Raw genomic sequence first — 25,501 nt, 5'->3', positions numbered from 1 at the left:
CTCCATGTCTGTAATCAAAGACCAATTAAGGGTTATCTATCCAAAAAACAAACAAAAAAGGACAGTTTTTATTCATAATGATGCTGTTTTGTTTTCCATTCCTGTAAAAACTACATCCTCTGTACCTTCCCTTCTCCTCATACCCCAGTTTATTTCTCTTTAAGGCACTTATCACCTTTTAGTAAACTATGTAACTTATGCATTCTTTGAGGATATCTGTTTCCCCAACTAGAGTGTAAGCCCTACAATGGCAGGCACTTTTGTCTGTTTTGTCTACTGCTAAGCAATCAATATCGAGAACATGACTGGCATATAGAAGGTGTTCAGTGAACATTTGATGAATTGATTCCTCTTCTTCATTCCAAAGTTAACTAAAAATAGTTTACGCTCAGGTGTCAGTAAATTAAAGGCTATAATGTTTGATGAATATTCCTATCGACACACAGATGCTAAATGAACTCAGAAATGAGATGTATTTTAATATAAGGAGGAAGGCTGAAAGGTCCTACATTAAAACTATGAATGCCTGTGTTTCCCCTTACAGCCCAGGACACGCAGGCCCCTCTTCTAAATGGTAAAAAATCCCAGTAACTTAGCATTTGACAGTTTGGAGTTTTTTGTGAATCCCAGAAAAGATTATGTTCTTAAAACTAATCCATTCCTGCGGATGGGAGGCCCACTAATTGATTAGATTCAGTCAAGGGAACCCTGACTAGGTCGCTTTTGATTAGACTGCTTCAGGGCTCTGATTGGACTATGTCAGTGAAGCTGATCCAGGTTAGGTCTCCATCCTCTTCCAGAGTCTCACGAAACTAAGACTGAGGCAGAAACACAGGGAGGAAAACAACTGCCCACTTTCACCCTGCCCCGTGAAAGAGGGCTTCAGATCATCTAGAGCTGAGAGGGGCTGAGCGAGGGCCAGAGGCTGGAATCAGCTGAGCACAGCCACACGAGCGGCCCCGAGAGGTCAGGCAGGCCGAGCCCGGCTACAAAACCAGCTCTTCTCTGAGAATCTTCGAAAACGGGGTGCACTGGGAAGCCTTTTGGCTGCCTGAATGTGGAGCAAAAGGCAAATCAGTTCACTCTTTCCAGGTGACAGAGAAACGGTGTTCCCTAAAGAGCGATGACAGGGAACACTGACCGATTCCACTTCTGACCTAGTGCTGTGACAGGGCGGGAGCCTCCTGGCTAAGATGCTGACTCACACAGAGTGTGCGGACGGATTTTACATTCAGGAAACTCTTGGCTCGCCAACCTTTTTTCTCTTTAGACGAAGTAAAAACTCACCTTTCACCCAATTAGAATGAACTTTTCCAGAAAAGAAGGCAAGCTTGCTTTGAGGTGTATAATGTGAATCTCAAAGAGCCATCTATGTTTCCCTCTCTGATTCTCGTTCAATTTCTGGATTACAACATAAATGAAAACTATTCCTCACACACACCACTCTGGAGCAACAGTCCAGTTCACCATGACCATAAAAAGCAGACTTTTACAAAGGAAATGCTCTGAAAGGGCACAGTGTGTGAAACAGGGAAATTAGGACCATCTGTGACACACGCTCTCTGCTGTAAGGACGGCCGCAGGACCCTGCTCAGAAGACCAAGCAAGGCGAACGCGCTTCCTGAGGCCGCGTTCCAAGAACCAGAAATTGGCTGGCAGCATATTTCTCATAAACACTCAAAGGAGATGCTACAGCAGGGGTTCTTAATAAGGAGTACGTGAGCTTGAATTGAAATTCAAAAAAAACATATTCTTGTGGGAACATGCTGGTGTGCTGTGATAGAGTTATTAAATAATATGCAGTATGATGTGGACTTACTAAGGGTTATATGCTTTTCACCTGACTGGCAAATGGGTCCATGGAACAAAAGAGGTTAAGAACCCCTGGTCTACAGCATGGCTTGGTAGCCCTCTGGCAGTACCAGTTTTCTTTAACTCCCCCAGTTATGTAATTTATTTGATTTAACTCAGATACTACTGCCTCACTGCACTAGATGCCAACAACAACATTTCAGATGCGTAGGAGGAGGCCCTCCCCTTCCCCGACAATGTAGAACCCTGTAGCCTGGAGCACAAAGAACTGAATTCCTCTGAGCAGCCATATTCCACGTTCCTGTCACTTGCAAAATGTGAACGTCCACACGCACACCCAAAATGTAACTTAAATGTCTATCAATAGGCAACAGTCTGAATAAACTATGATATGCCACAATGGAGTAAAAAGGAATGTGGAATCACTGTATGCACTGCTATATAATGATCTCCAGAATGTTTTGTGAAATGAAACAAGCAAAGTGAAGAAAATAGTGACTACACTACTGTTAAACTAAGAGAAGGAGGACATATGAATGGATGGATAGATGGATGGATGAATGGATGAATGGATGGGTGAATAAGTGTATGGAGTTGCTCTTATTTCAAAAGTATAAGGAATAAACCAAACATTTAAGAAAGAATTGGAAAAGATCTCCTGTGGGGAGGGAGGTTATAGGGTAGAGGGGATAAGGACAGAAATTAGATTTCTCTGACTATACCTTAATTTATAATTTTGGTTCTGGAATGATACACAAGTTTTATTTGACACTAAAGCAAAATTAGGTGGTTGTTTTCCTAAGCGTTAAAAAGGTAAAGCAAAAAGAAAGAAATGATCCTTCATGAACAGTATACCCACACAGAAAGAAACTATTTCATGTGAGTTTAAAACATTTAAAATACATATTCTTAGGACAAAATAACAACAAAAGCATTAAATTACGTTTATTAATTATATTGCAATAATAGCAGTACTACAAAGTAAATAGGTAATTATGTTGAAGGAGGTAGGAACTAAGATTTTGAGTATCAGGTCAAAGAGATACAAATATAAAATCAAAGACATAAAGTAAAACATCTATAATCCTAAATTTGAATGGAAAATTATACTATTAAGTCACGACATCTTTTTTCATTAAAAAAAGAAAAAGTTCCCTGAAGAAGCTTAAAAACAAGTAACCCAATAACAATGACCATCCTGTAACCCAGACTGTAGTCTCTACATACCATTTTCCTGACTAACTGGAACCAGGGCTCTTAAGAGAAATGGCTGATTCCAGATTTAAAGTAGGAAATACATAGAAAAGAGCCTGAAATGTGTCATCTTAGTAAACAAGGAAGGTATATCACTGTGGTGTGTCAAAGGTCTCAGGAGCCAAACAGAAGAGATATCCATTGCCCAAAGATGGGACAATTTTAACATAAGAGAAAAAAAAAATTTGAAACATCAAATAAATTTAAAAATCACAATTTCAAAATGACACTTAAAAAAATATACTCAACAGTCACTTTATATTAGTCTAAAAACTGGTAAATAAAGGCCAAGAATCAATCATGTATCCTACTTTTCCTATATGAACTATATTCGCACAAATAATTTGTGGGCATTTTTCTTTATGAAACATTCAGGTTAATAAATGAAGGAGTGATGTAATTAAAATATCACTGTTTTGCAACCCTAAGAAACACAATCTAAGCAACAATCATCATTGGATGCTAACATCACAAAACAAGAGACAGCCAGACAGCATGTAATCCCCAGAAGAGCTGCATATCACAACCCATTAAATATTTTTAGTGCGAACCCCCCCAGTCTAGTCTCAACAAGCCTCAAGATCTAACTTCTAGTTTACAAAAAATATAGGGGAAGAGGTTCATGCTGAATAATCACCCAGGGATGCAACCAGCAAAATCTAGACTATGGGAAAGTCTGCAGGAAAACATCCAGTTTCCTCAACTAATAAACATAAGAGGATAAAACAAAAAGGGAGAGAAGGAAGGAGAATCAATAGATTAAAAGACTTATCAGACTTATCAACCAATTGCAATGCATATCCTGTAAAAAACTGAGACTGAGGGAAATTTGAATATTCATAAGCTTTTTTAAGGTATTAAGGAATTAGTGCTCATTTTTAAGTCTGTTAATGGTATTGGGGTTTTTTAAGCTTATCTTTTAGAAATATAAACTGTGACAGATTGAAATATTATGAATTCCAAAAAGAGAGAGATTATGTTTATGACCTAACCCATTCCTGTGGGTGTGAGACCCTTTCACTTAGGCTATGTCATTCAGGCGTGTCTCAGGTTGAGTCTCTGTCTTCTTTATGGGTCTAAAAAATTGGATGTACAGGAAAAGGGAGCCACGATATACGATCCTGCAGTTTGAGAGAAAGGACCCCAGTTTCACTCCCAGCTGAACTGCAAGGAGAGAAGTCTCTGAGATGCTCAAAGAGCTGAGCTCCACCCAGGGAGAGATAAGCCATATGCCTGATAGCTGGCAGCTGACCTGGTGAATGAAGAGGAGCAGCTGAAATTGATGAAGAAGGCCTGGAAAGAGACAAACCCTATGCCTGGCTGCCCTCAGTTGAGCTCTGGGAGACCAGAGATTCTGGAAGGGAGGGCAGAGACCCGGCAGAGCCTGGCAGCCATCTTGTTTTACCACATGGCAGCTGACGCTGGTGAGAAAGCATCTCTGCTGATGCCTGAATTTGGACACTCCACAGCTCAGAACTGTAAGGTTTTACACACACACACACACACACACACACACACACACACACACAGCCCGCCCGCCCCAAAACATTCCCATTATAAAAGCCAACACATTTCAGGTGCTATGCATTGGCAGCCCTTTGGCAAATTAAAACACATACTAAATATTGAGAGGTAAAATGATACAATATCTAGGATTTACTCTTAAACTATCCAAAGTAAGGGGAGGGGAAGAGTAAGTAGGCATTTAGATGAAACAAGATTGTTGAAGTGACTCATGGGAAAGGTTCACAGAAACTCATCAAATGACTCTCTCTACTTTTGGACAATTAATATTACATGATAAAATGTATTTAGAAAATAAAAATCATTCTTAATTCTACAAGCTATAAGACACTTCTTTCACTGGCCCTGGTTCTTGTTCTGACTTCAAGCTTGAAGTTGGATAAGTCATCTAACTTCATTTAATTCATCTCTAAATGAGAGAAGTTTTATGTTGCTATCTCACACAATGCAATAAAGACTAGTTACTTTTTAAGTACCAGGAGATGAGACTAAAGATCAAAAAATATTCAAGTTCAAGGAATTCTTGCTGTTTTTTCCTTTTAGGGATCTTGACTTAATAATTATCTCTTAGACATTAATGTAATTAGTAAAAAAAATAAAAATAAAACTATCCTTAGAATCTGATTTTTTTGGTCTGCTTTTCAAACACCTTTGCTATTCTATTTTGATTTAATTTACTAAATGCTGTCCACATGGAGAGCTTTTGAAAAGGAGCCCTCATATTCCCTAATATTTTTTAAAATGGGGTCAGAGCAGAAAAAAGATTAGGCATCTTTAAGAGTGATGAAAATGTTCTGAAATTAAGACAGCAGTGACAGTTGTATAACCCTGTGAATTTACACTTTTAAAGGCTGGATTTTATGGTTGTGAATTTTATCTCAATTTTTAACATGGAAGAAAATGGGGTCAGGGGTAAATTTTTTGGAAAAGGTTTAAAATAATCTTGTGCTTTTTAACTTTCCAGAAAAATACAGTCACCACACATGTAATTGCTTTTAACTTTATGGATTTTTGTTTCCTTTTTCCTTTCTAAATCAGATATCTACAGGCCTAAAACAATCAGCAATGAACTCATGCTAACAGAGCTTGTCATTTCTGGTCATAAATTAAGAAATACTATAAAATTGTGGTGGCATCTACTAACCTCATTTTGCTAACACAGCTGGTGGAAGTTCTATCATCTCTAAGTTTTCGAACAGTTCCATGCTAATCTATTGCAATGTAAAACCTTCTCTCTCCACCAAAGATATCTTTAATTAACTCTTCAGAATTTAAGGTGTTAGTAAGGATTTATGACAATCTCTGAAAGACTGATTTTATTCTTTGATTAGTTAAAAGGGGAAGAATTATATTTTAATAGACAGTATATTAGCTAAAAATTCAATCTTAATATATTCTTTATTACCTGTCTATAAAAGATGTCACAAATCATCAGTCATAACTTTCCAGTGTTCTTAACATGTCCATCTGTACTTGCTTAATGAAAAAAGGAAAGATGAATAACAAGAAGCTTAGAAACAAAGAGGGGACAGAAGGAGCAGGCATTCTCATCACTGATGCAGAGCCAAGCGGCGAGAAACTAATAAACACACAGGATACAGCTTTCTTTAGGCCTCCCTTACTTATAACTCTAATATTTGTAAGTAGAGTCTTTTCATTATATTAACTTTAAAATCTATCTGTAAAACTACAAAACCAGGGAGCTCATACACTGGTAATGGCCTATATTATGCAATTTAGTTAGTAAATTATAAGAAAAGAGCAAATGTTGCTTTCCAAACTCAGTGCATTAAAAGCCAGAAGTTTTGGGTTTTTTTTTTTACCATATATTTAAACAATTTAAAGCACCTTCTTCTTTTCATTAGCTTCTTATGCTCTCCTATAGATCTTCCAAATGTATTTTGAATTAGATTTACTTCTGCAAAATTATCAGATAGTTATAGGAGCCAAGGAATACTACTGGACACAAAGCAAAGCAAAATCAGCAACATCATCTTAGGAAGCTGCAGCCTAAATACATAAATCAGTAACTCATAGCAAAAGGACACAAAAAACCTATAAAAGCAGCTAACCAGCATTATAAATTAAAAATTTATGTGTTTGAGAGGAGATGTTAGATCAACACAGTATGCCTCCTGTTTGAGAAAGATAAAACTTTATCAAGGGAAACACATCCAGGAAGACTGCCCAAAGTCATGTGACAACCTTCCTGCTAAAATAGGGCAGAAAAATCTCACAAACCTTTGTTTTGTAACAAGCAAACTAGTGCCAAAAAGGCATCACAGCCAACACTGTTCTGTGCGTGCAGGAGGAGGGCCCAGGAGACAGCCCTAAGCCCCACCCACGACTCCCTTCTGCAGGGACACGGCAGGGCCCCGAGGCTTGGGGTCTGGTCCAGAGTGGGTCCCCAAGCCGCAGGCAGGCCCAGGAGCACTGGACCGGCTCCAACCAGAGAGCCCCAAGGGAGGGGCCCTGCAGAAATGTGGGCTTTCTGGTCTGAAAGACAGGCACCACGCAGCTACAGAAACCAAGACGTCAGAATTCAGAGGCACGTCCACACAGCCGCACTGCCACCACCTGAGCCGAGTTTCACTTAACTGGCCAGTCCACGGGGCAGAAGAGCCAAATATTTGTTGAATGGCATGCACAGCATATCTTATTCACCAAACACTGTCTGACTTAGGATGAGACTCCAGCCAGCATAAAATGCTTTGGCTCTAATTTGCCATAAACATGCTGTAAGAATGAAACCAAAGCCAGTCGAAGTGCCAGTGCCTTTACATGTTGTGCCCAGGGACATTATTTCACAGACTCTGCAGTAACCAATGCTGTGTCAGAAGCAGACAGAAAGAACAATAAAGCAGATTAGAAAGTTAAACTTTACCTGAAAGGTATGCAACTTTCTCCTTTAAAATTGGCAAAACGTCCATAGCTTTCATTTCATCGTTTTTTCGAAACCCTGAAATACAGAAGGAGAAAATAAAATTACCAGGTGGTTTGATTGAAATTTAATTCCTTAAACCATTCTCATGTCCAATGCTAACACAGAAGCGTTCCTCACAGCCATTAAATCAACTTTAGGAACATTGTAACTTGAAAACGGCTGACTTCCACAAAGCTAAGTCACAAAACTCTCTCCTGCTTTAGCAGTGCCTAATAATTGGCACACAGACCCCGGGGTGTGGGCACCAAGCAGGCTCTCGGCCACTCCTAGCAATACAGACCCAACCCCCAAAAGGGCAGGACGCGAAGTCATCAGTTCATTTACCAAGGCTTCATTTTAATCTTGCAGATTAATTAAGGCACGGGTAAATTTAAAAGGCTGCCGGCTGCTCTTTAAAATCTCCAATTTGTGGCACACTAAAACCTCTAGAGGGAGCTCAGTGTCTCCTCCTACCAGACTTCAGAGGTGGGTTAAAAATAACCAGGGGTAGAGGAGGGACAGGATTATAAATAGCGCAGAACAGGCAGGCCCTCTGGCTAGCTCTCTAGGTGTTCTGGGTCATTCCCCCCCCACCCCCACCCCCACCGAGGGTTACCACAGGCTAAACAGGCAGGGCAGGCGCCACTCCCACTTCCCCAGAGGGTGACCAAGGTCCCTCTTCTCACTGCAAACTCACCTACCCCCCAAACACGCACACAGGAAGGCCAAGTGGAGATGTGGAAAGCAGCACACAGCAGGCAAAGTAGGCCAAGCCCACATCCATCGAGCAAAGGGAATTCTTGCAGTTCCAGCAAGGCTGGCCAAACGCACCAGGGCAAACTCGCCTACTGGAGATCTAGGTTTGGGGATCCTGGCCCATCGAAATGAACGACTATCCTTGTTGACAGAACAATCTCTAGAAAAAGTAAAGGACCAAACTCCCCGATCCTCATTTCCCTGCTTATTTTTGTCAAAATGGCACAAGATGTTAGACAGGTAACGCAACCACTGCAAGAAGTGGCCTTGGAATTGGATATCAGAGAAATGCATCTCTGACAGACCTGGAGTAGTTCATGTCTGCGGCTAAAGTTTCCACTACAGATGCAAGGAAAAGAAGGTCCTCACACTTTCTGTCTGGTTGTGGCAGCCAAGATCGAATGGGGGAATGCAGGAAATTCTAAAAACTTGGGGGAGGGGAAATAATCTTCGCAACTCAGAAATAAACTTTAAAAACAGCAAAAAAAGAAAAATCAGGGAAAGCAGTTTAAGTGTATCAGTAGGGCCTGTGGGATCGTATCTGTAAGAAAGGCACTCTCAGAGAGCACTGGACAGGGGCCAGAAGCAGGAGATCCTGGGGAAAAGGGACATGAGCAGTGTGCAACCCCTTTATTAAGCTTTTAACCTGAGGGCAAGACCCAATCTGTACTTCCTAGGGCTGCTACATCAGCTTCAAGAACTGGGGAGCAGCGCAAGGCAACCTCCAGTTGAAAGTGATCAGAGAAGTCTTGGAAAGTAAAGGGGTGCCCCAAGGTCCATGTATACACCTGGCTCAAATCTCTGGCTGTCTCCTTAGCCTTGCATGCATGAGGCAAACTCCAAGGAGCCCAGGTAAGGATAAAAGAGTTGGACCGAGATTCCAACTGCTGCCTACTACTGTAGGGGAGACAGTATGTGGTTATGAGTCTGGCCAAATTAGGTGCCCACTAAATTAAGCAAGCAAACAACAACAAAATCAGCACTTTCAGAAGGAATATAACAGATTCTAGTCTCTACAATGTTTACTTCACTCACTGAAGTAAAGACTGAGTAAACTAAGGGTGTGATTATTTTTCTAATTTGAGATTTTACAACTAAAGCTCTCCTGTCCATGAAACACTGATAAGTATACAAAGAACCCAGTGTAATGGTATTTAACTATGACAATGACAATGACAAACACTAGTCATTGCACAGAGACCGTAGAAGCTCTTCCTGAATGCAGAAGCACCATTATCCAGCTATCCAGCCAGTTACGGCAAGTTCAGCGCAGAACCAAGGCCTACAGCTCACCGGCCGTTTTTCTTTCCCGTGCAGTCAGCTCTGTACTGGCAACCCACCAAGCTTCTAAAACACCAAGCTATTTATAAAAGGTAACACATCTGAGCCAAGAAATCTGCAATTTTGTCCTTAGGTTCCTTCAAAACTCCTGAATGGATACAATCTAGTCTCCAAGGCTCATTGTCACTCATTCGGTGATCTGCTGAACACCACATCTACAAAGTCATCCTGATTCCATCTGAGGAGGACATGGACGGCAATGGGAAAGAGGCAAGAAGGAACAGTGGAACTCAAGGAGCTTGTCAAGAAGACAAGTCTACAGATAGCTACAAAAAACCACAGAGAATGAAAAGTTTCACAAGGAGCACAAAGTGTTATGGGACCCAGGCAAATCAGGGGAAGGCAGATCTATCACATGATAGAAATACTAGGAGGCTACAAGGCCATGCCCATAGATGATAATCTACAGGTGTCTGGAAGAGAATCCCCCTTCTAGGGCCATCAGATGAGAAAATGCATGTTTCCTACCATTCCCACACCACTAGCCACTCTGATTTGGACACGGCAAATCCTACTTCCCAACAGAAGCAGGTAGAGAGCTGGGCTCCAACACTGTAGAAACGGGGGCCGCCTGCGTGTCTAGCACCCTATCACATAACCCTCAAGAGGAAAGCGAATGTCCTAATGCAGTGTTGATAAATCAATAAAGAACTGTGCAACTTAAGTAATAATTCCAAAGCATTCTTGACAATGACTGCTGAATTTCTGCATTAGACTATATTGATTCTAAAATGTGGTACAGACAACAGAAGTTAATAATGAAAATCTTGATTTCCCATGTCCCATTATGAGCCACAGACTTATTCGCATAAGACTATATTCTTTTAGTTTCTGAGAGTCGTACTTCCATTAGCCTGTTAGTTACTCACCTCTCCACTTCCCAAATCAGTAAGACTCAGTCTTTCCACAGGAGGAAAAGCACATGAATCAACGGCTAAACTGGTGTGGAAATGTGTTACACTTTTACTGTGATATATGTACATGTCCAAATATAGAGACTAGAAGTTCAAATCTATGTTACTATTGTATAACATATTTTTGTTTTGTTTACATAAAATGAATGTCACAGCAAAAGATATGCCAATTTTGTTAAAACTGTCAATTAAAAACAAAAAGTAGGGGAAAAAGTAGGAAAAAAAGGCAGAAATATAAAACTGACCACACAAAGAAACTAAGTTTTTGGCTATTGTGATGACAGCATCTAAGTATTATTTTCAATTTTGTTTCCATTTTTTAAAAACACACCCAATAAGCAAAGGACTCAGGAGGCGGGTATAAATACTAAACCTCGATTATATCATGCAACTTTCAATAAATAGCTAGAACTCAACCATGAAAGTTTCTCAGATCAAAAAGGCAGGTTCTGCTCCATGCCCTGAAGAGCTACTTAGGTAAACGGAGTGTGTGACTATAAAACAATCTTTAATGCGGGGCTTCTGTGGCATTCTAGTGATTCTAGATTACACTCCAGATAAGCCTGCATTCCAGCTGTTTTCTCCCCGGGTACACTACGAAATCCTACCGGACAGGAGCACACTCGCGCACTAAAGGAGAGCAGGCACTCCTCCCACGCGCTCAGAGGGCGAGCGGACACAGGGCCCTGGAGCCAGGCTTCTGAGATGCCATACCGCCTCATGCCACACACAGAGCCAGCAGTAGCAGTTTGCTTACTTCGGTGCCAAACCAGATTCTTGCTACAATTTAAAATATATTTCATCACTAGGTGAGGTTAAAGAAGCCAAATATAAATTTTAACGAACACTAGCTGCAGGGATAGTGAAGACAGCACAGGATGTAGCACAAAGCGGACCTACAGGTGCAGAGCGTATTTCTCAGGGAAATCGTAAAAGGCATTTGACAACTTCTCTTTTGACACAAACTACAGTGAATTTGTTCAACAAGTTCAAGAGATAATGTCTGCCATTAACGAAAAGAAAATCTTTATATTAATATTTGCTGAATGCTCTTGGGGGGAAAGGGTTGGAGTTGGAAATCAGATTTTACTGTTAACTAAATATGAAAGTGTCATGGGTATTTGGTGATTTTCTTTACCAACCCTTTCCCAGTTTCTAAAACATAAAAAATTTGAATATTTAGTGTTCTTAATATGCTTTCTGTTACATCTCAACCACAAAGCGCAACATCGTATTTGCCAAAACTGATTCAGTATTAACCTTTTAAATTGCTATTTGGTTCAGATGACTGTCAGTCTGAGGGTTAATGTTTTTAAACCCATGCCCCCAAATTGCTCACATTTCTTAAAACATGGATGGCTGGGTAGAGAGGTGGGTGGGTGAGTGAGTGAGTGAGTGAGTGAGGAGTGAGTGAGTGAGGAGTGAGTGAGTGAGTGAATGGACAGATGAACAAACATACTTCTCCAGTTTCCTTTCCCTGAACCTCCACTTAACCACACCAAAGCTCCTAAGTAGTTTCTATTTTAAGTTTGTGAAATATAAACTTGGTTAGTTTAACCTTCAATCAGACAGCCACGATTATAGTACATGATTGATATTTTTAACAAGGAAAATTAAACCTCTTTGCCCTAAGAGGAAACATTCCACAAGTTATCATTCATCAAGGGAAATTCTTTCAGTTGAATCAATGGTCTGAAACTTCAACTATCTTACACCCCACTGGTCAAATCAATTACATATTTTCTTTCCAGAGAATCTGGAAGGCTGCATTATTATTGTTGATGAATACCTTTTGAAGCTAGTCACTGATGACCAACATGCTCATTCATTTGCCCACTTCCTTGATAATTTAAACAAACAAAAAACAGCAGAGAACAACAATCCTCGAATCTTTCTATTTTAGAAGGAAAAAGCACGTTGAGCAAAAGCTTTTATACAGTACATTATCCCAATACTATTACTTTTTATATGAGTAGTTAAAGAAATAAGGATGACTCAAATTTTTAAATTAAAGTACAGGTAAGCTTTCTTTTGTTTTGTTTTAGCCCATATTTCTCCTAGGATTGCTGGAAGGTACCATTAATTTGCAGTTTTGGTTAATCTTCAAACCAGTGAAATGAGAGTTTCAGTAAAAACAATGTTAGACAAAAGCAAATATCTCCTGATCATTCGGGCTGCTGGACAAAATGATCTGGTGCCTTGTTCTGAATCATCTGCCTCACCTCTGGTATTTGGATTTGGCCTTAAAGGACAATCCAAAAAACAAACTGCTTCTCATACATTTTCAGAGGCCTCCTATGCCTGTCAGTTATACCACTTCAGTATTTACTAAATAAGAAAAATCATCAGCAGGAAAGATTGAAGGGAAAAAAAAAATCCTATACTTATAAAGGCACAGGTTGTGGCAGAAATTAAAATGTATTAAAGTAAATCAAGCAGTACTTTTAAAACAACAACAAAAAAAGAACTCGGAATAATACGCCAACAGCTTACTATTAGTACTGAGTCTTGGTGGTAATTACCAAATTTTACTCATTAGTTTATTTAGAGAGAGCGCACACACAGCCTGAACACAAAGAGGCTAATAAAGATCTGCAACGGTGTCAGCGCCAGGGCTGCGCCTGCGCAGAGCCCTCCCTCCGCGAGACCACACAGGGTGACGTCACCCTCCCAGGCAGGCCTGGGTCCGCAGTTCTGAGGTGTGGACCTTTCGCGGCAGAGCCTGCAGGATTATTGGCACATCCCTGGCAGCAGCAGTGCGTGGTGACACGATGTTTGGGCTCTCAAAGGTTTGAATTGTGTGAGCATTTAGAGTAGGGTTTACATTAGAATCTGAACTAGCCAAGATTTTCTATGAAATGTCTAAGGGGATCGGTACAATATTATAAAACAAACGGTATAAAATGTCATATTTACTAATTTATATAAAATCAAAACTTACACGATGCTTGTATTATTTTTACACAAATAACTGCATAGAATTCACACATGTAAAATGTTAATGAAATGCATATAAACTGAATCAAGGGATATGGAAATGTACACAGACCACCACACAATAATAGGGTATTTCATGGTACAGCACTGTAATTGTTACTTATACCCTTTACATTTACAATAACTGCCAAACTGTATTCTCTCACATATTTTAGAAGCAACAGCCTATACATACTTTCAGGGAAGAAATAGGCAGCATAAGTTTGATTCAAGGGAGTTAAGGGAATTTCAACTTAAAATAGCTCTGGCTTTTAATGTCTTTAGCACCAAACACAGAAGACAAACCAAAATAACCAAAAGGACCACAGCAAAAAATGCAAATGAAGCAATCTGTAGCCTAATTGATAAGTTAACTATGTATTACCCATGCACTGGAAGTTAACAGGGAGTATTTCAATAGAGCAGAATAATGAAAAACTGGGTTTTTTCCTCAGTTCTTGGGGAAACAACCTCTGAGCCTTTAGAATTTCCCATGATAGGACTGTCTTGTTCTTCCCGATGGACCCAGGACCACACCTGGGAGAGCCCGTGCTCTGAAAGGACAGGAAGGGGCAGGCAGAATGGCAGAATCAGGGTGGGGGCGGCCGCTCCAGACCAACCAAGTGATCAGGGGGTCTGTGGCCTCAAGCCACGTCCTATCAGCCCACCTGCCCCACCTCTGGGAGCGGAGGGGAGGGGAGGCAGGGTACAGACTGATCCACCACGCCAATACGCTGATTCATGCCTACGTAATGACACCCCAGACAAATTCAGGACACAAGATAGTGAAGTTGTTGTATTTGTTATTGTAGTGGTAACGACTCCACCACCCCTTGGGTGAATTCATAAAAACCTTCAACTCCTTTGACTTGGGAAGACAGCTTTGAGCTTTTTTCCTCAGTCTCCTTTCCTGGTGGCCATAAAATAAAGCCCTTTCTCTGAAGCACTGGTGTCACTGTATTGATTTCAGTGCACATTGCACGGCAAACCTGAGGTTTTCAGTAACATAATCGGACCCTTCCCTTCTATGAAAACAATGCTTAGAAAGATACCACGACCTTTTACTCCCATAGATTCTGAAATGTTTTTGGCCTGCAAGGTAATTTCTAAAATCTTGTCAATGCTCCCCATTAGATTATAAGCTCCTTGAGGGAAGGGACTGTTTATTGTGATGATTCAAAGAGTGCCAGGGTACACAGAAGAACCTAATGCCAGCTACTTCAAGCAGCTGGAAATTTTAAGTAGCAGTCCGTAGTTTGGAGTTTTGGGCAAAGAATCCATCTATTCTATAGCAATAGGTCAGATGTCGTCAACAATCTACACTAACTCCTTTGAGCGGCATAAAGTGGCTGAATTAGTTCTTTAATATGTCCAGTGAACCTATTATGTTCACATATTCTTAAGTTATATTTTAAAGCAGAAAAAAAGTTTTACTTTGGAATTTTTACAATGCAATTAAAAAGTTATTTTTTGCCCCTGCCACTGAAAAAAGAGAAAAAGAAATTTTGCTGATGGGAAGAGTAGGCTGCGCTTTTGGAGAAGAGAATTCAGAGGCTTTTTTTCCCACCACCTCACCAACCAAAAGGAATGCAACACTTCACTGAAGTGTTTCTAAGTAAGAAGCATCAGATGCCCCTCTTTCTGTGTAGTTTTGAGTATTTCTACCCAAGAATTTTGGGTTCACTAGTGCTTTACTATGAGATTTTGCACACACACTAGGCATGACAGAATGAGTAAGCCAAGTAAATGCCACACCACTCAAAACTGAATTTTCTTTTTGTGTATTTCAGCCCAGACTGTGCCTGCCTCAAGTTCTTCAGTACCAGAAGTCAACTCCAACCTGCACCCCTGGCTGAGCTCACGCCCACTCGAGATGATGACTGCTGCCTTCCTTAGTGGCAGGTTCAGCCTCTGTGTCACTTTATGACACCTGTGCCATCTCAGAGCCCGTTTATGGCTTCTCACACACTATCTTGTCCTACAACTGGCTCTGAGTATGAAGGGCACAGAGCAAGCAAAAAGCAGGTAGGCGGAACCCAAGCTTTCCAGCTGGTCTACAAAGTTCCAGAAGATGAAGTGACTTAGTTCCCATCAATGAACCAAGATTTCTGTCTAAAATTTGGTTTAACTCCAGGTTATCACCACTTCACCACCCCCTACCCCAGCCAGGTAAGGCGAGTGTAGGCAGGGGCGGTGCGAGTGCCTTGTCCCCGGAGCCACAGCCCTGGCGGTGCCTTCTTCTCCAGCTCTACCTGGCCTCACAGTCAGTCCCCCGGTACCTTCAAGACCCGTGTGAGTCGGCTCGTCATCCCTGCAGAAAACCTAAATCAAGGCTGAGTGTCTTATCAATCTACCAATCAACCTGAGTGACCAGTAACTCTATCTAAATTAAAATATATTATTTCAACTCATTAGATGGTACATATATGTACATAAAATATCAAGGTTTCTCCAGATGTATTCAGTGAAGATACATAGATCCAATTCAGCTTCAAAAATCTTCAATGACTTCATTTACCCTTATTAATGTATCATATAAGGTAAATACCACAAAGAGAACAATTTTTAACTGAAGGATTGATGGTTATTTCCATTTCAATAAGCAAGGATTTAATTCCAACATGAAACTCATGAGAAAAATATATCTTCAGTAACACTGAATAATTTGGCAGAATTTCCCACCAGCCAGTCCCCTGATAAAGATTAGAACTGTGTTTGTAATCACCGGGTGTTCATACAGGACATTTTTACACCACAGTGCTCTCCTAAGCCCTGGAGAGTTTTCCCTTAAGTGGCACATTCTTAATTTTAAAAAGCTTTTCATAAAACACACGTTAGACTAAACAGTAGCCCTGACTCTGTGTGTGTGTACCTCAAGCAAAGTCTAAGGGACAAATAATGTCCTGCAAATACAAGTACTGTTTTGTTTTTACAGAGATGTAGATACTGTTGTGATTAATAACACAAAAGCATTTAAAAGTGCAGCGTTAGTTGCTGAAATCACTGACACCAAAGCTACACTAAGTTCTTGGCACTAAAAAAGGGTGCTCCCAGCCATTCTGCAAGGGCTGGAAATCCTTGCTGCAGGGACAAAGACACAAAGCACAGAAGTGAATCATAATGTAAATGAGAGTTCAAAGATTCCTATTGTGACGTTTTAATCATAAGAGCCCCCCGATAGCTAATGCATCACTGCTTTACCGAAGTTCCTTCAGTTAATCCACTTCGCTTTGACTAGTTTGTTCCTTGTTTTCTGCACGTAACTGGCCAAACAGCCGATGCTGTAGGACACCAAGGCGAGCAAGTGCTGTCCCGTGGCTGGCCACAGGCTGAGGGGTGGAGGCCAGTCAGCCCGGGAGGAGCAAACCTATTAACTCTCAATCCCGCCCATTCACAAGGTGGTGCTTTCCAACTTGCTTACTTTCAAGCTGAATTCTGACAAACAGTTAAGTTTGGAGTGTTCTTCTCCAAGAGCCTTCTTCTGGGAGTAGAGAGACTGGACTGTGCTCTACAAGCCTGCCAGCCCTGAGGTCCTGCTGCTGGTCGCACAGTGGCCAAGGGTCTCCCAGGATGACACTGGGAGGCAGCCTGAGCCTTTAAGGATTCACTGGCTTTCAAGGTTAAAGTGGTTTCTTTGGTTCCTTTTAACTCAGGTGCAGGTGTTTCCCCGCCCTGCCCTCCAAACCAAGCAGGAAAAACATTTCTAGTACACATCCTTGATCATTTGCCTTTCTATTGAATTACTAAGGCGTGGTTTATAGAACTATGAAAAGGGGCTAGAGAAGTAATGGGTATACTAATGCAAAAGAAAAAACCAAACTCAAATTCTCTAACTACCTCTCCTCCCACTGCCTTCACCTCAAGTTCCCTTCTGCATGCATACAAAAGTTAGGCTTATTGTGGTTAAATATACAATTATTAAGCCAAACAGTTTAAATATATTGATGGGAAAACAAATTTGGATGCAAAGATGCATTTAATATTTAAAAAGAGAGCTCTTGCCCCAGCATGGTTCTTCAGACCTGCCTGGAGTGACCATCACCTGCCCCCACAGCCGTGAAACGATGGGGCGCGGCTAAGTGAGGTATCACCAAAGGTTCTAAGTGTGTGCCCTGTAACTCCTCTCCCAGCCCTGGAGACTGCTGAAGGGGGAGGGGCTGCCTCTTTCAAGGGGGGGGATAGGGGGAGACAGACAGACAGGACCACACAGAGGATGGCATCGCCCACAAGTTTTAGTTCCTCAGATTTTTACCCCCAAGTAACCAATACTAAGTCAGGTAATAGCCAAATAAGACTGCAAAGCTTTGTGCAGAAAGGCTGGGAAATGGGTTTTCTTTTCCCAGTCCCCCAATAGCTGCTTTCCTAGAGGAAAACAAGTCAACAGCTTTTCCACAGGACGCACAGGGAACGTTTTTCCCCAGTTAAGTACGAGGCAATGAGCACATCTGAATGAGGAAGGTACGGTGAACTCGTCTTCCCCGTGGTCCCCTGGTCCCTCTTCCTGTGCCTGGCACAGGCCACACAGGCCAAACAGTCCCTGCTGCCCGCAAGGTGCCTGTGACCCAGCAGAGGAGGGGGCACTAGGTGAACAACTGATGATTTAAGCAGGAGCAGCGGCCACACCACCCCCGAGGGTGCGGGGTCCAGCTGAGGCTCTCGAGGGCACTACATGCAGCACTGGGGGGCATTTCCCAATTCCCTTGCACTAGACTTATTTACATATTAAGTCCATCAGCTGAAAGTGAGAGTGCACAACTCAAAACAAGAGATGCTTCCCTATCTCACTGGAAGCCTGAGCTCTGGAACCCAGCCTGGGTCTGCCACCTCCCGGGGGGTGACCTGTGGCAGGTATGCAGGCTCTCTACCCTGGTTTTATCATCTGCAAAATGGGAATCCCGGTAATATCAATTCAGAACTCATGAATAAACAGTCCCTAGGACAGTACATGTCATTACTATTTTTATTAACATCTGCGTAAGAAACTTATTGTTAGATGTAAGAGTTTGGTAAGTGCTTTAAATTACTAGATTTGGAGAATTTTTGCCCACATACCTGTAATTACTGCATCCTTTTAAGGACAGGCAACTTCATTTAAAAGTAAAAAAAGAATATGACTGACACTTGTAGTAATTGTCGAAAGCCACCAAAGAATAGACTTTTTTTTTTTAAATCAACACAGTCACGGTGGATTAGCCTTGGCAATTTCCCTCTGGGACTGGTAAATAAGTTAAGCACCTGGAAAGCAATTCAACAGTGGGAACACGCTTCTGCCTGAGTGCCTGCAACAGTTTGTCCTCACCCACGCCCACTCCAAGGCCCCCCACCAGCACCGGAGCACTCAGGGGGCCTGTGGAGCAGGCAAACCCAATGCAATCAGAAATGAAAGGAGATCAGCCTTTTTTTTTTCCAGAAGAGATCATCACCTCTCACTGAACAGGTGCAGCAAAGGAAACCAAGGGAGCCCTCCCTCTGCTGACGGCCTCCCACCCCACAGCCTGCCAGGCAGGGAGGCTGTGGGTGCCTCCTCCTCGGAAGGTGCTCCTGACCAGTGGGTCCCTAGGGTTGCCAGGGCGAAGTGGGGTGGTGCCCACGGGAAGGGGCCTGTAAGCCGACAGGGTGGGGGGCGCTGCTCCCACCCTCTCCTGGCAAAGCCACCGAGCACAGGCTTAAGTTGGTAAGGCACAGGCAAATCAGGCTGTCTTCCACCTTGTGTTCCACCTTGGAATTTTTAAAAGGATCACCCACTGACTCAACAGATGGTTGAAAACAAACGAATTCTGCGCAGACCCAGAGGTGTCCGCTGCCTGGGAAAAGACACTGTGGCCTACAAGCAGCCACACCCTCAGCCCACTTCTCGGGAAGGCAGAAGTCATTTGAAAATACTTTAAGTGATGAAAAACCACTTGGTTTTATGGATGCTCACAGCATGACATCCACTCAACTCTGCAAGCCAAACACTTTACCATGTCAAAACCCAGAACCGAGAGAGGGACTGGCGATGGGTATTACATTAAATAACTTCTAAGAGACATTTTAAATATTCAGTTATTCACTTTAAAATAAAAAAAAGGGCTTTTAAATCAATTATTAGAATTCTTTCGGCTACTAGAATGAAAGCCTAGGTGAAAGAGGCCCCGGACTTAAAAGGGAACCCTAGACTGCTGTGTGTGAGGGTGTGTTTTAAATCACCACCGGTCCAGAACTAGAAGACAATGCCTTAGAAGCTCTCTCCCCGTCCCTCCAGATCACATCCGGGAGTGATTGCTATGTGGACTTTTAGGGGAACCACTCTCTCGCTCTTCTTTAGAGTTTGGTCACCGATGAACCTATGACCACACAATGCACAGCCTCCTTCTGTTTTTGAGCTTTACATAAATGCAGGCATACTTAGATAAATGCAGTCATTCTTAAGCGTCCCGTGACCCGCCTCCGGTGTGTGTGACTAAGCCACGCTGTGAGCACGCTGAACTGTACTTAGTGCAAGGTCACTGTTGCATCGTGCTCCATTCTACGATTACACTGAAAACTTATGTATCCAGTCTTGCTGAGGACATCCAGTTTGTCTCGTACCTTCTGCCAGTGACGCTGCCATCAGCAGCCGTGTCCACACCTCAAGGAACACACTGCAGGAGGAGTCTCGAGGTCACAGGGTACAGGCCTTGCAGCTTTTCGGGCTGCTACCAAATTGTTTTCCCAATAGCTGTGCCAGTTTAGAGCCCATACATTCCACAACCTCTCTAAAGCGTGTATGGTCCGTCGGATTGGGCCTGTGGGTTTTTGTCCAAGGATGCAAACATTTGGTATTGTTCACCATAAATGAGTTGAACAAGAAAACAAGAATGTGGACATTAATGGGCTAGAGAAAAGTCTGAAACTTATTTTGGTTTCTAATGTCCCTGAGCTAACAAAACAGTAAAGTGAAAGTCTGAGACAGACAAAAAAGGCTACCCCCAGGTGTTTCCCTTGCTATTTCTATCTCAAGTGAACTCCCCTAATAGTTCCTCCTATTTAAAGTTCAAGTCTAAGTGCCAGAAAGGCATCGTTGTGACGACCTGCACATAAACAGTCTCTGCCAAACGGCCTGTGCTCCAAAGTGCCCACTGTTTCTCACTAAGAATGGACTTTCCCATAGAAACAATGTTAGAAATTGGGGCTAGGGTCTCAAGAGGACCCACAAAAGCCTATTTAATGCACAACAGTCCAATTATATGTTACTGGTGTGGGTAGGAGCGGAAACCTAACGTAAAACCTCCCTGCCCTTCTCCAGGTAGGAGAGAGCCCAGGCCAGGCGCAGGGGCCCACCCGCCACCTACCCCACCGAGCTCCTCTCGCGGGCCCTCTGCTGGACTGCCCTCCTTCCCGCACTGCTTCTCCAATGTCTTGTCTCAAGAGCCTTTCCTCTCTAAAAAGTTACTGAAGACCCCAGAGAGCTCTGGTTTACATGAGTCTATGTATCTAATACCTACTACCCTATCTGTGTAACAGCCAGACATCTACTATGGATAGTTACCATGTTAGAAACAAAACCAGAAAATTTTAAAGTATTATTTTATTTTAAAATAACAATAAGAAATTCATTTGCACGTTAACACAACGTTTTTTGTTAAAAATATCTATACCCCCCAGTTTAAAAAAAACAAACAGAAAGAGTGGCCATTAGAAAGACAGTAACATGACCAGGATAACCTGTATCCATGAACGAAAACTGTGCTGAGGTATAGGTTTGTCTGATCAGATGATGAGAGGCTAATGGCATTGTGGGGGCAAGGCCACCCAGTGAGGTGAACTGATGGTGGGGTGCAGGGCCGCGCTGACCCAGGAGCCCCACCCTGGCTGGGGATCTGCCCTGGGACAGCTGCCCACTGAGCCTGACCCCCCCACACATGCCACCCAGGAGGATACTCTGAGGCTGGGCAGCTGCAGCAAAGCCTGGAGCAGGTCTGCCCTGGAGAGAGGATTCCCTGCAGTTTAAAAATAAAATAAAAACCGCTCTTGGTTCATACACCAGCAACCCAATATTCATCTAATACGAGTAATCCCGACGGAGAAAGGTCAGTTCTAAAGATGCTGTTTGAGGAGTGGTCCTTGTGGTTTCTTAAGACTCTCCTGCCGCTTCTTTCTTCCCTTTGAAGAAAGGTGACACCAGAAAGCAGAGGGCACCGTTTGAAGGCTGTGCCCCGGAACAGGCCCCACATCAAGAACCAACGCAAAGCCCCTTGGTGGTACGGGGAGACCCCCGACGAATCTGAGGGCAGCCTTTCAGAGCGTCTCCGCCCTCTGGGCCTCCGGCGCCAGGCTGGCAGGCCCGGCTCTCGGCAGGGACATCACAGCAGATGTGTTTAAGCGGCCACCCTGAAATGGGTGAGAAGGTGAGCCCGAGGACAGGAGGCCTCACGAGGCGGCCAGCTGGCGAGGCAGTGTCCGGAGAGATGGTGAGTAAGGAAAACACCAGGGACACAGAAGCAGCGAGATCTGGCAACAGACACGACGTGTAAAGCAAAGGCCTCAACGGACCGAAAATGTACCCGAAGAGTCTCGCATTAAAGATGCTTAATTTTTAATGAGCCGAAATCGTGAACGAGACAGAAAATCACGAGTGCACACAGCAAGAAGTGACCTTTTCATTTCGTAAACAACTGTAAGAAGGGCCAAACCGATATTTTTCTTTCAGCTGTGTTTTACAGGATCTGCCTAAGGCTAACCTGCAGCTCCGGAAGGTGCCACCGTGCAGACGGGCTCCTCCGAGTCATGTGGCGAGGCCCTGCTGCCATCTCGCGGCTGCACAGAACCTGTCTTGTCCCAGGGCTGTGCCAGGACCCGCCGACACCACGAGTGAAACCACACCCAGTCCACACACGTGCTCGAGGGCCAGGCGCCAGGGCGCTGCAAACCGCCTGCCTCCTCACCCTGCCTGGTTCCCTTCCCTTCCCTTCCCTTCCCCAACCCACACCTCAACTGCTAACCTTCCCTCCGAAAAGAAAGGGGTGGAGTCTCTTCTAAATAACCCTCCCTGCTCCACAGCTTCCGCTGGAAGCTGCAGCATCAACAAGTTAGCCTGTCCCGCGACGCCCCGCCTCCTCGCCACGGGCGCCTTCCTGCGGGAACCCCACAGGGCACGTGTGGGGACTCCAGGGGAACAAGAGCGAAGCCCGCGAACAGGACTCCCTGGTGCCAAGGGCTCCGAAACTGCCGCTCAGTAATGCAGAGGCTGCGTCTCCCCCACCCGGGCTGGGCCCCACCTCTGGGAGGCCCCAGGCACAGCGCAGGCTGCACTGCGCAGGGCTCGGGGAGGCGCCCCGGCCCGGGAGAGACCCGAGGGAAGGGGGTGGCTGCGACCAGAGAACGGGGCGTGACCGCAGAGGGGTGCTGGCGCCTGCTGGGAGCACCCCTCGAATGTCTCCAGACAACACCTAATGTCCCCAGACAACGCCGGCTCCGTGAGGCAGAGTTTAGAGAGGCGCTTCCGGGGTGCCCCCGGGCTCGGAAGAAGGCCTCCCCTCGCAGGCGAGCAGAGGTTTATGAAATGAATGAAAGCATGACTGAGGGGTCTGACCTCAGCTGCAGGGAGACATCCGCCCAGGAGAGGGTCTGCTCTGCACACCCACCAGGTGGGCTGTCCCAAGGCCACGCCCCACGAGCAGAGGGCTGTGGCAAACAGTTCTGAATACGTGGGTATCCCTTCAGCCTTGTTTTACTGGTAATGGTCTGCATTGCTTTTTGGGAGGGGGTGTCCATCTCCTGCGGCTGCTATATTATGTATCAATTACACTAGACCAGCCAACTTCAGGCGTCCTGAGGGTGCACTGCCGAGACAGGAAGCCCGGAAGGGGAGAAGGTTTGAGTTCTCATTCAGGGGAGGCAGAGGAGTTCGGTGTCCCACACATGGTTTGTAAGGTGCCTGCGGAACTTTCCAGGAGAGATGCCCACAGGCCTGCAAAAGGTGAAAGCTTGGGGGCTGCAGCTACTCTGGCCCTCTGCAAACAGGACTCTGAAGGGCCCACCACCCTCCCTGGGCACAGTACAGGTGGAACCACTTGCTCCTTTAATCTACTCCAATTTACCCAAGTCCAAACTCTACAAATAAGGAGGCACTTGAGTTACTGGAAGCACAGCGCTATAAATTTTCACTATCTAGGAGTTATGCTCTGTCACCTTACATGCAGCCCATGATGCTAGTTACTGGCATGACTTAAAAAGTTGCCAGCAGCACCGGCCCAAAGCCTATGCCATTTCCTTATGTTTCTAAGAGGTTATTTTTGTTGATGCTATAAAGACATTTTTCACTTCAGAAACCATCAACCATGAAGTCAAGTAAACCTTGTGATCTTTAAAATCACTTAAACACCTCATACCATCCCCAAGAAAGCCAGGCCCAGGAGGGCAAAGCTATTCTGGTGTCCAGGAGTTACCGGGATCCTGAGAAAAAAAAGCAAGGTTCCAAAGCCTAATATTTCCTTTAAAGAGAAAAATAACCAGGGATAAAATCTGAAACGTTCCCCTAGTCCCCCTGTCTTCTTTTCCAACACGGCAGGGCCTGAACAAATCGTTTGACCTCTCCTGGCTTCCGTGTGCTCTTCTGGCCGTGTGTATTTCAGAGAGCCATTGGGGGAATTCAATGAGAAAACGCACGTAGTGTTTTAACCCAGAGCTGAACAAATAAGGGCAGAGTCCATGTCAGCTGTTCTGTAGCTGTTGCTGCCCTAAATAGAACAGGGTGGAAAGACGACCAAAGAGCAGCACATGGAGCGGGGCTCATTTCTGGCTGAAAAGGCTGTGTTTCTGTGTATATGGGACTGGACATATTATCTTCAAGTCCAGGGCTTCTTAACCTTTTGTGTTCCATGGACCCCTTTGCCAGGCAGTTGAGAACCATGGACCCCTTACGAAGTCTGCACTATACTGTGTATTATTTAATAAACATATCACACCCACACCAACATATCCCCACAAAAAAATTTTTTTTAAATTTTCAATTCAAGCTCATGGACCCTCTGAAATCTTTCCACGTACCCCCTGGGGGACTCTGTGGACCCATGGTTACGAACCCCTGTTCTAATCCATCCCTCTCATGCAGGAAGATTCAGATGATATACAGAACTCGAGAGAGAGCAGTAAAGGAAGAGAAAAGCCTGAGCTTTGAGCATTTCACCCTCTGATAAAGAGGCAATGGTTGCTAATGGCAACCAAGTGTCCCTCCCCTAAATTTAAATTTGTGGGCACTCACTGAGCCTCTACAGCTCCCTAAGACATGCCACTCTGGACATTTTTCTGCATAAAATCACCCTTGCTACTGCACTGCAAAGCGACACTGCCCTCCTTGACAGGCATGTACACACGGGTGAAGGGTGGCATTGAGGAGAAGGATGAGGCTCTGGAAGAGGAACACAATTTAATTACCAGCACACAGTCGGGACTGATAAAGCACTGGCAGTGCAGAGGCAGCCGTGTGAAGACAGTGACAGCATGCTGGCCACGTGGCGGGCAGCTGAAACGATTACATCACCCCTTTGTGCAGAGAGGAACTGCAGGGGAAGCAGAAGCTGCTGCTTGGAGCACAGCGCAAAGCTGTGCTGCAGACACGCCTGCAGCCTCTTTTGGTGCAAATGCCCTCATTTTTCTTTGTCTTAAACATAAAGCATGCCCCAAAAGATGATAAAATGAAACCACCTAGGTTTCTCAAAACAAATTCATATCCAGCATTTCCCTGTCCCTCGTCAAGCAGTTTCTTAACAGGATAATTGCTGTAGCCCGGGAGGTGAATAAATGGGTCTTTTTATGAACTAAGTAAGAAAATCAGCAGCACATTCATTCTCATTCCCAGATCGATTTTGGCTTTCTGTTTCGTACAGATTTATCCTGGCATACCTCGTGTCCTTTTCCTTCCCACTGCAAAACGAAGCTGTCTGGGGGTGGGGGTGGGGAGGGGGGCCTGAGCCGCATGCAGAGCTGTCACTGGGGGCATGACTCTCCTCTGCTAATTTTCAAAATTCTATTATTAAAC

The 25,501-nt window shown here is 43.9% G+C and overlaps 1 protein-coding gene across 3 annotated transcripts in view; it reads right to left on the bottom strand.

Moving 5' to 3' along the window:
• TRIO (trio Rho guanine nucleotide exchange factor) overlaps positions 1–25,501 on the bottom strand; it is a 380,125-nt gene that overhangs the window by 250,965 nt on the left and 103,659 nt on the right. For all 3 annotated transcript variants that reach the window (XR_011645465.1, XM_058306993.1, XM_058307004.1), the window contains exon 2: positions 7,475–7,549. Coding sequence is in view for 2 of the 3 variants with exons in the window: in XM_058306993.1 (XP_058162976.1) it covers positions 7,475–7,549 (75 nt within the window). In the remaining variant the exon portion in view is untranslated. The remainder of the gene's footprint in view (positions 1–7,474; positions 7,550–25,501) is intronic.

Source organism: Dasypus novemcinctus, chromosome 2 (genome assembly GCF_030445035.2).
Source record: "Dasypus novemcinctus isolate mDasNov1 chromosome 2, mDasNov1.1.hap2, whole genome shotgun sequence".
Lineage (NCBI taxonomy): Eukaryota > Metazoa > Chordata > Mammalia > Cingulata > Dasypodidae > Dasypus > Dasypus novemcinctus.
The sequence above is the reverse complement of the archived record's forward strand: the minus strand, read 5'-3'. Positions and strand labels throughout refer to the sequence as shown.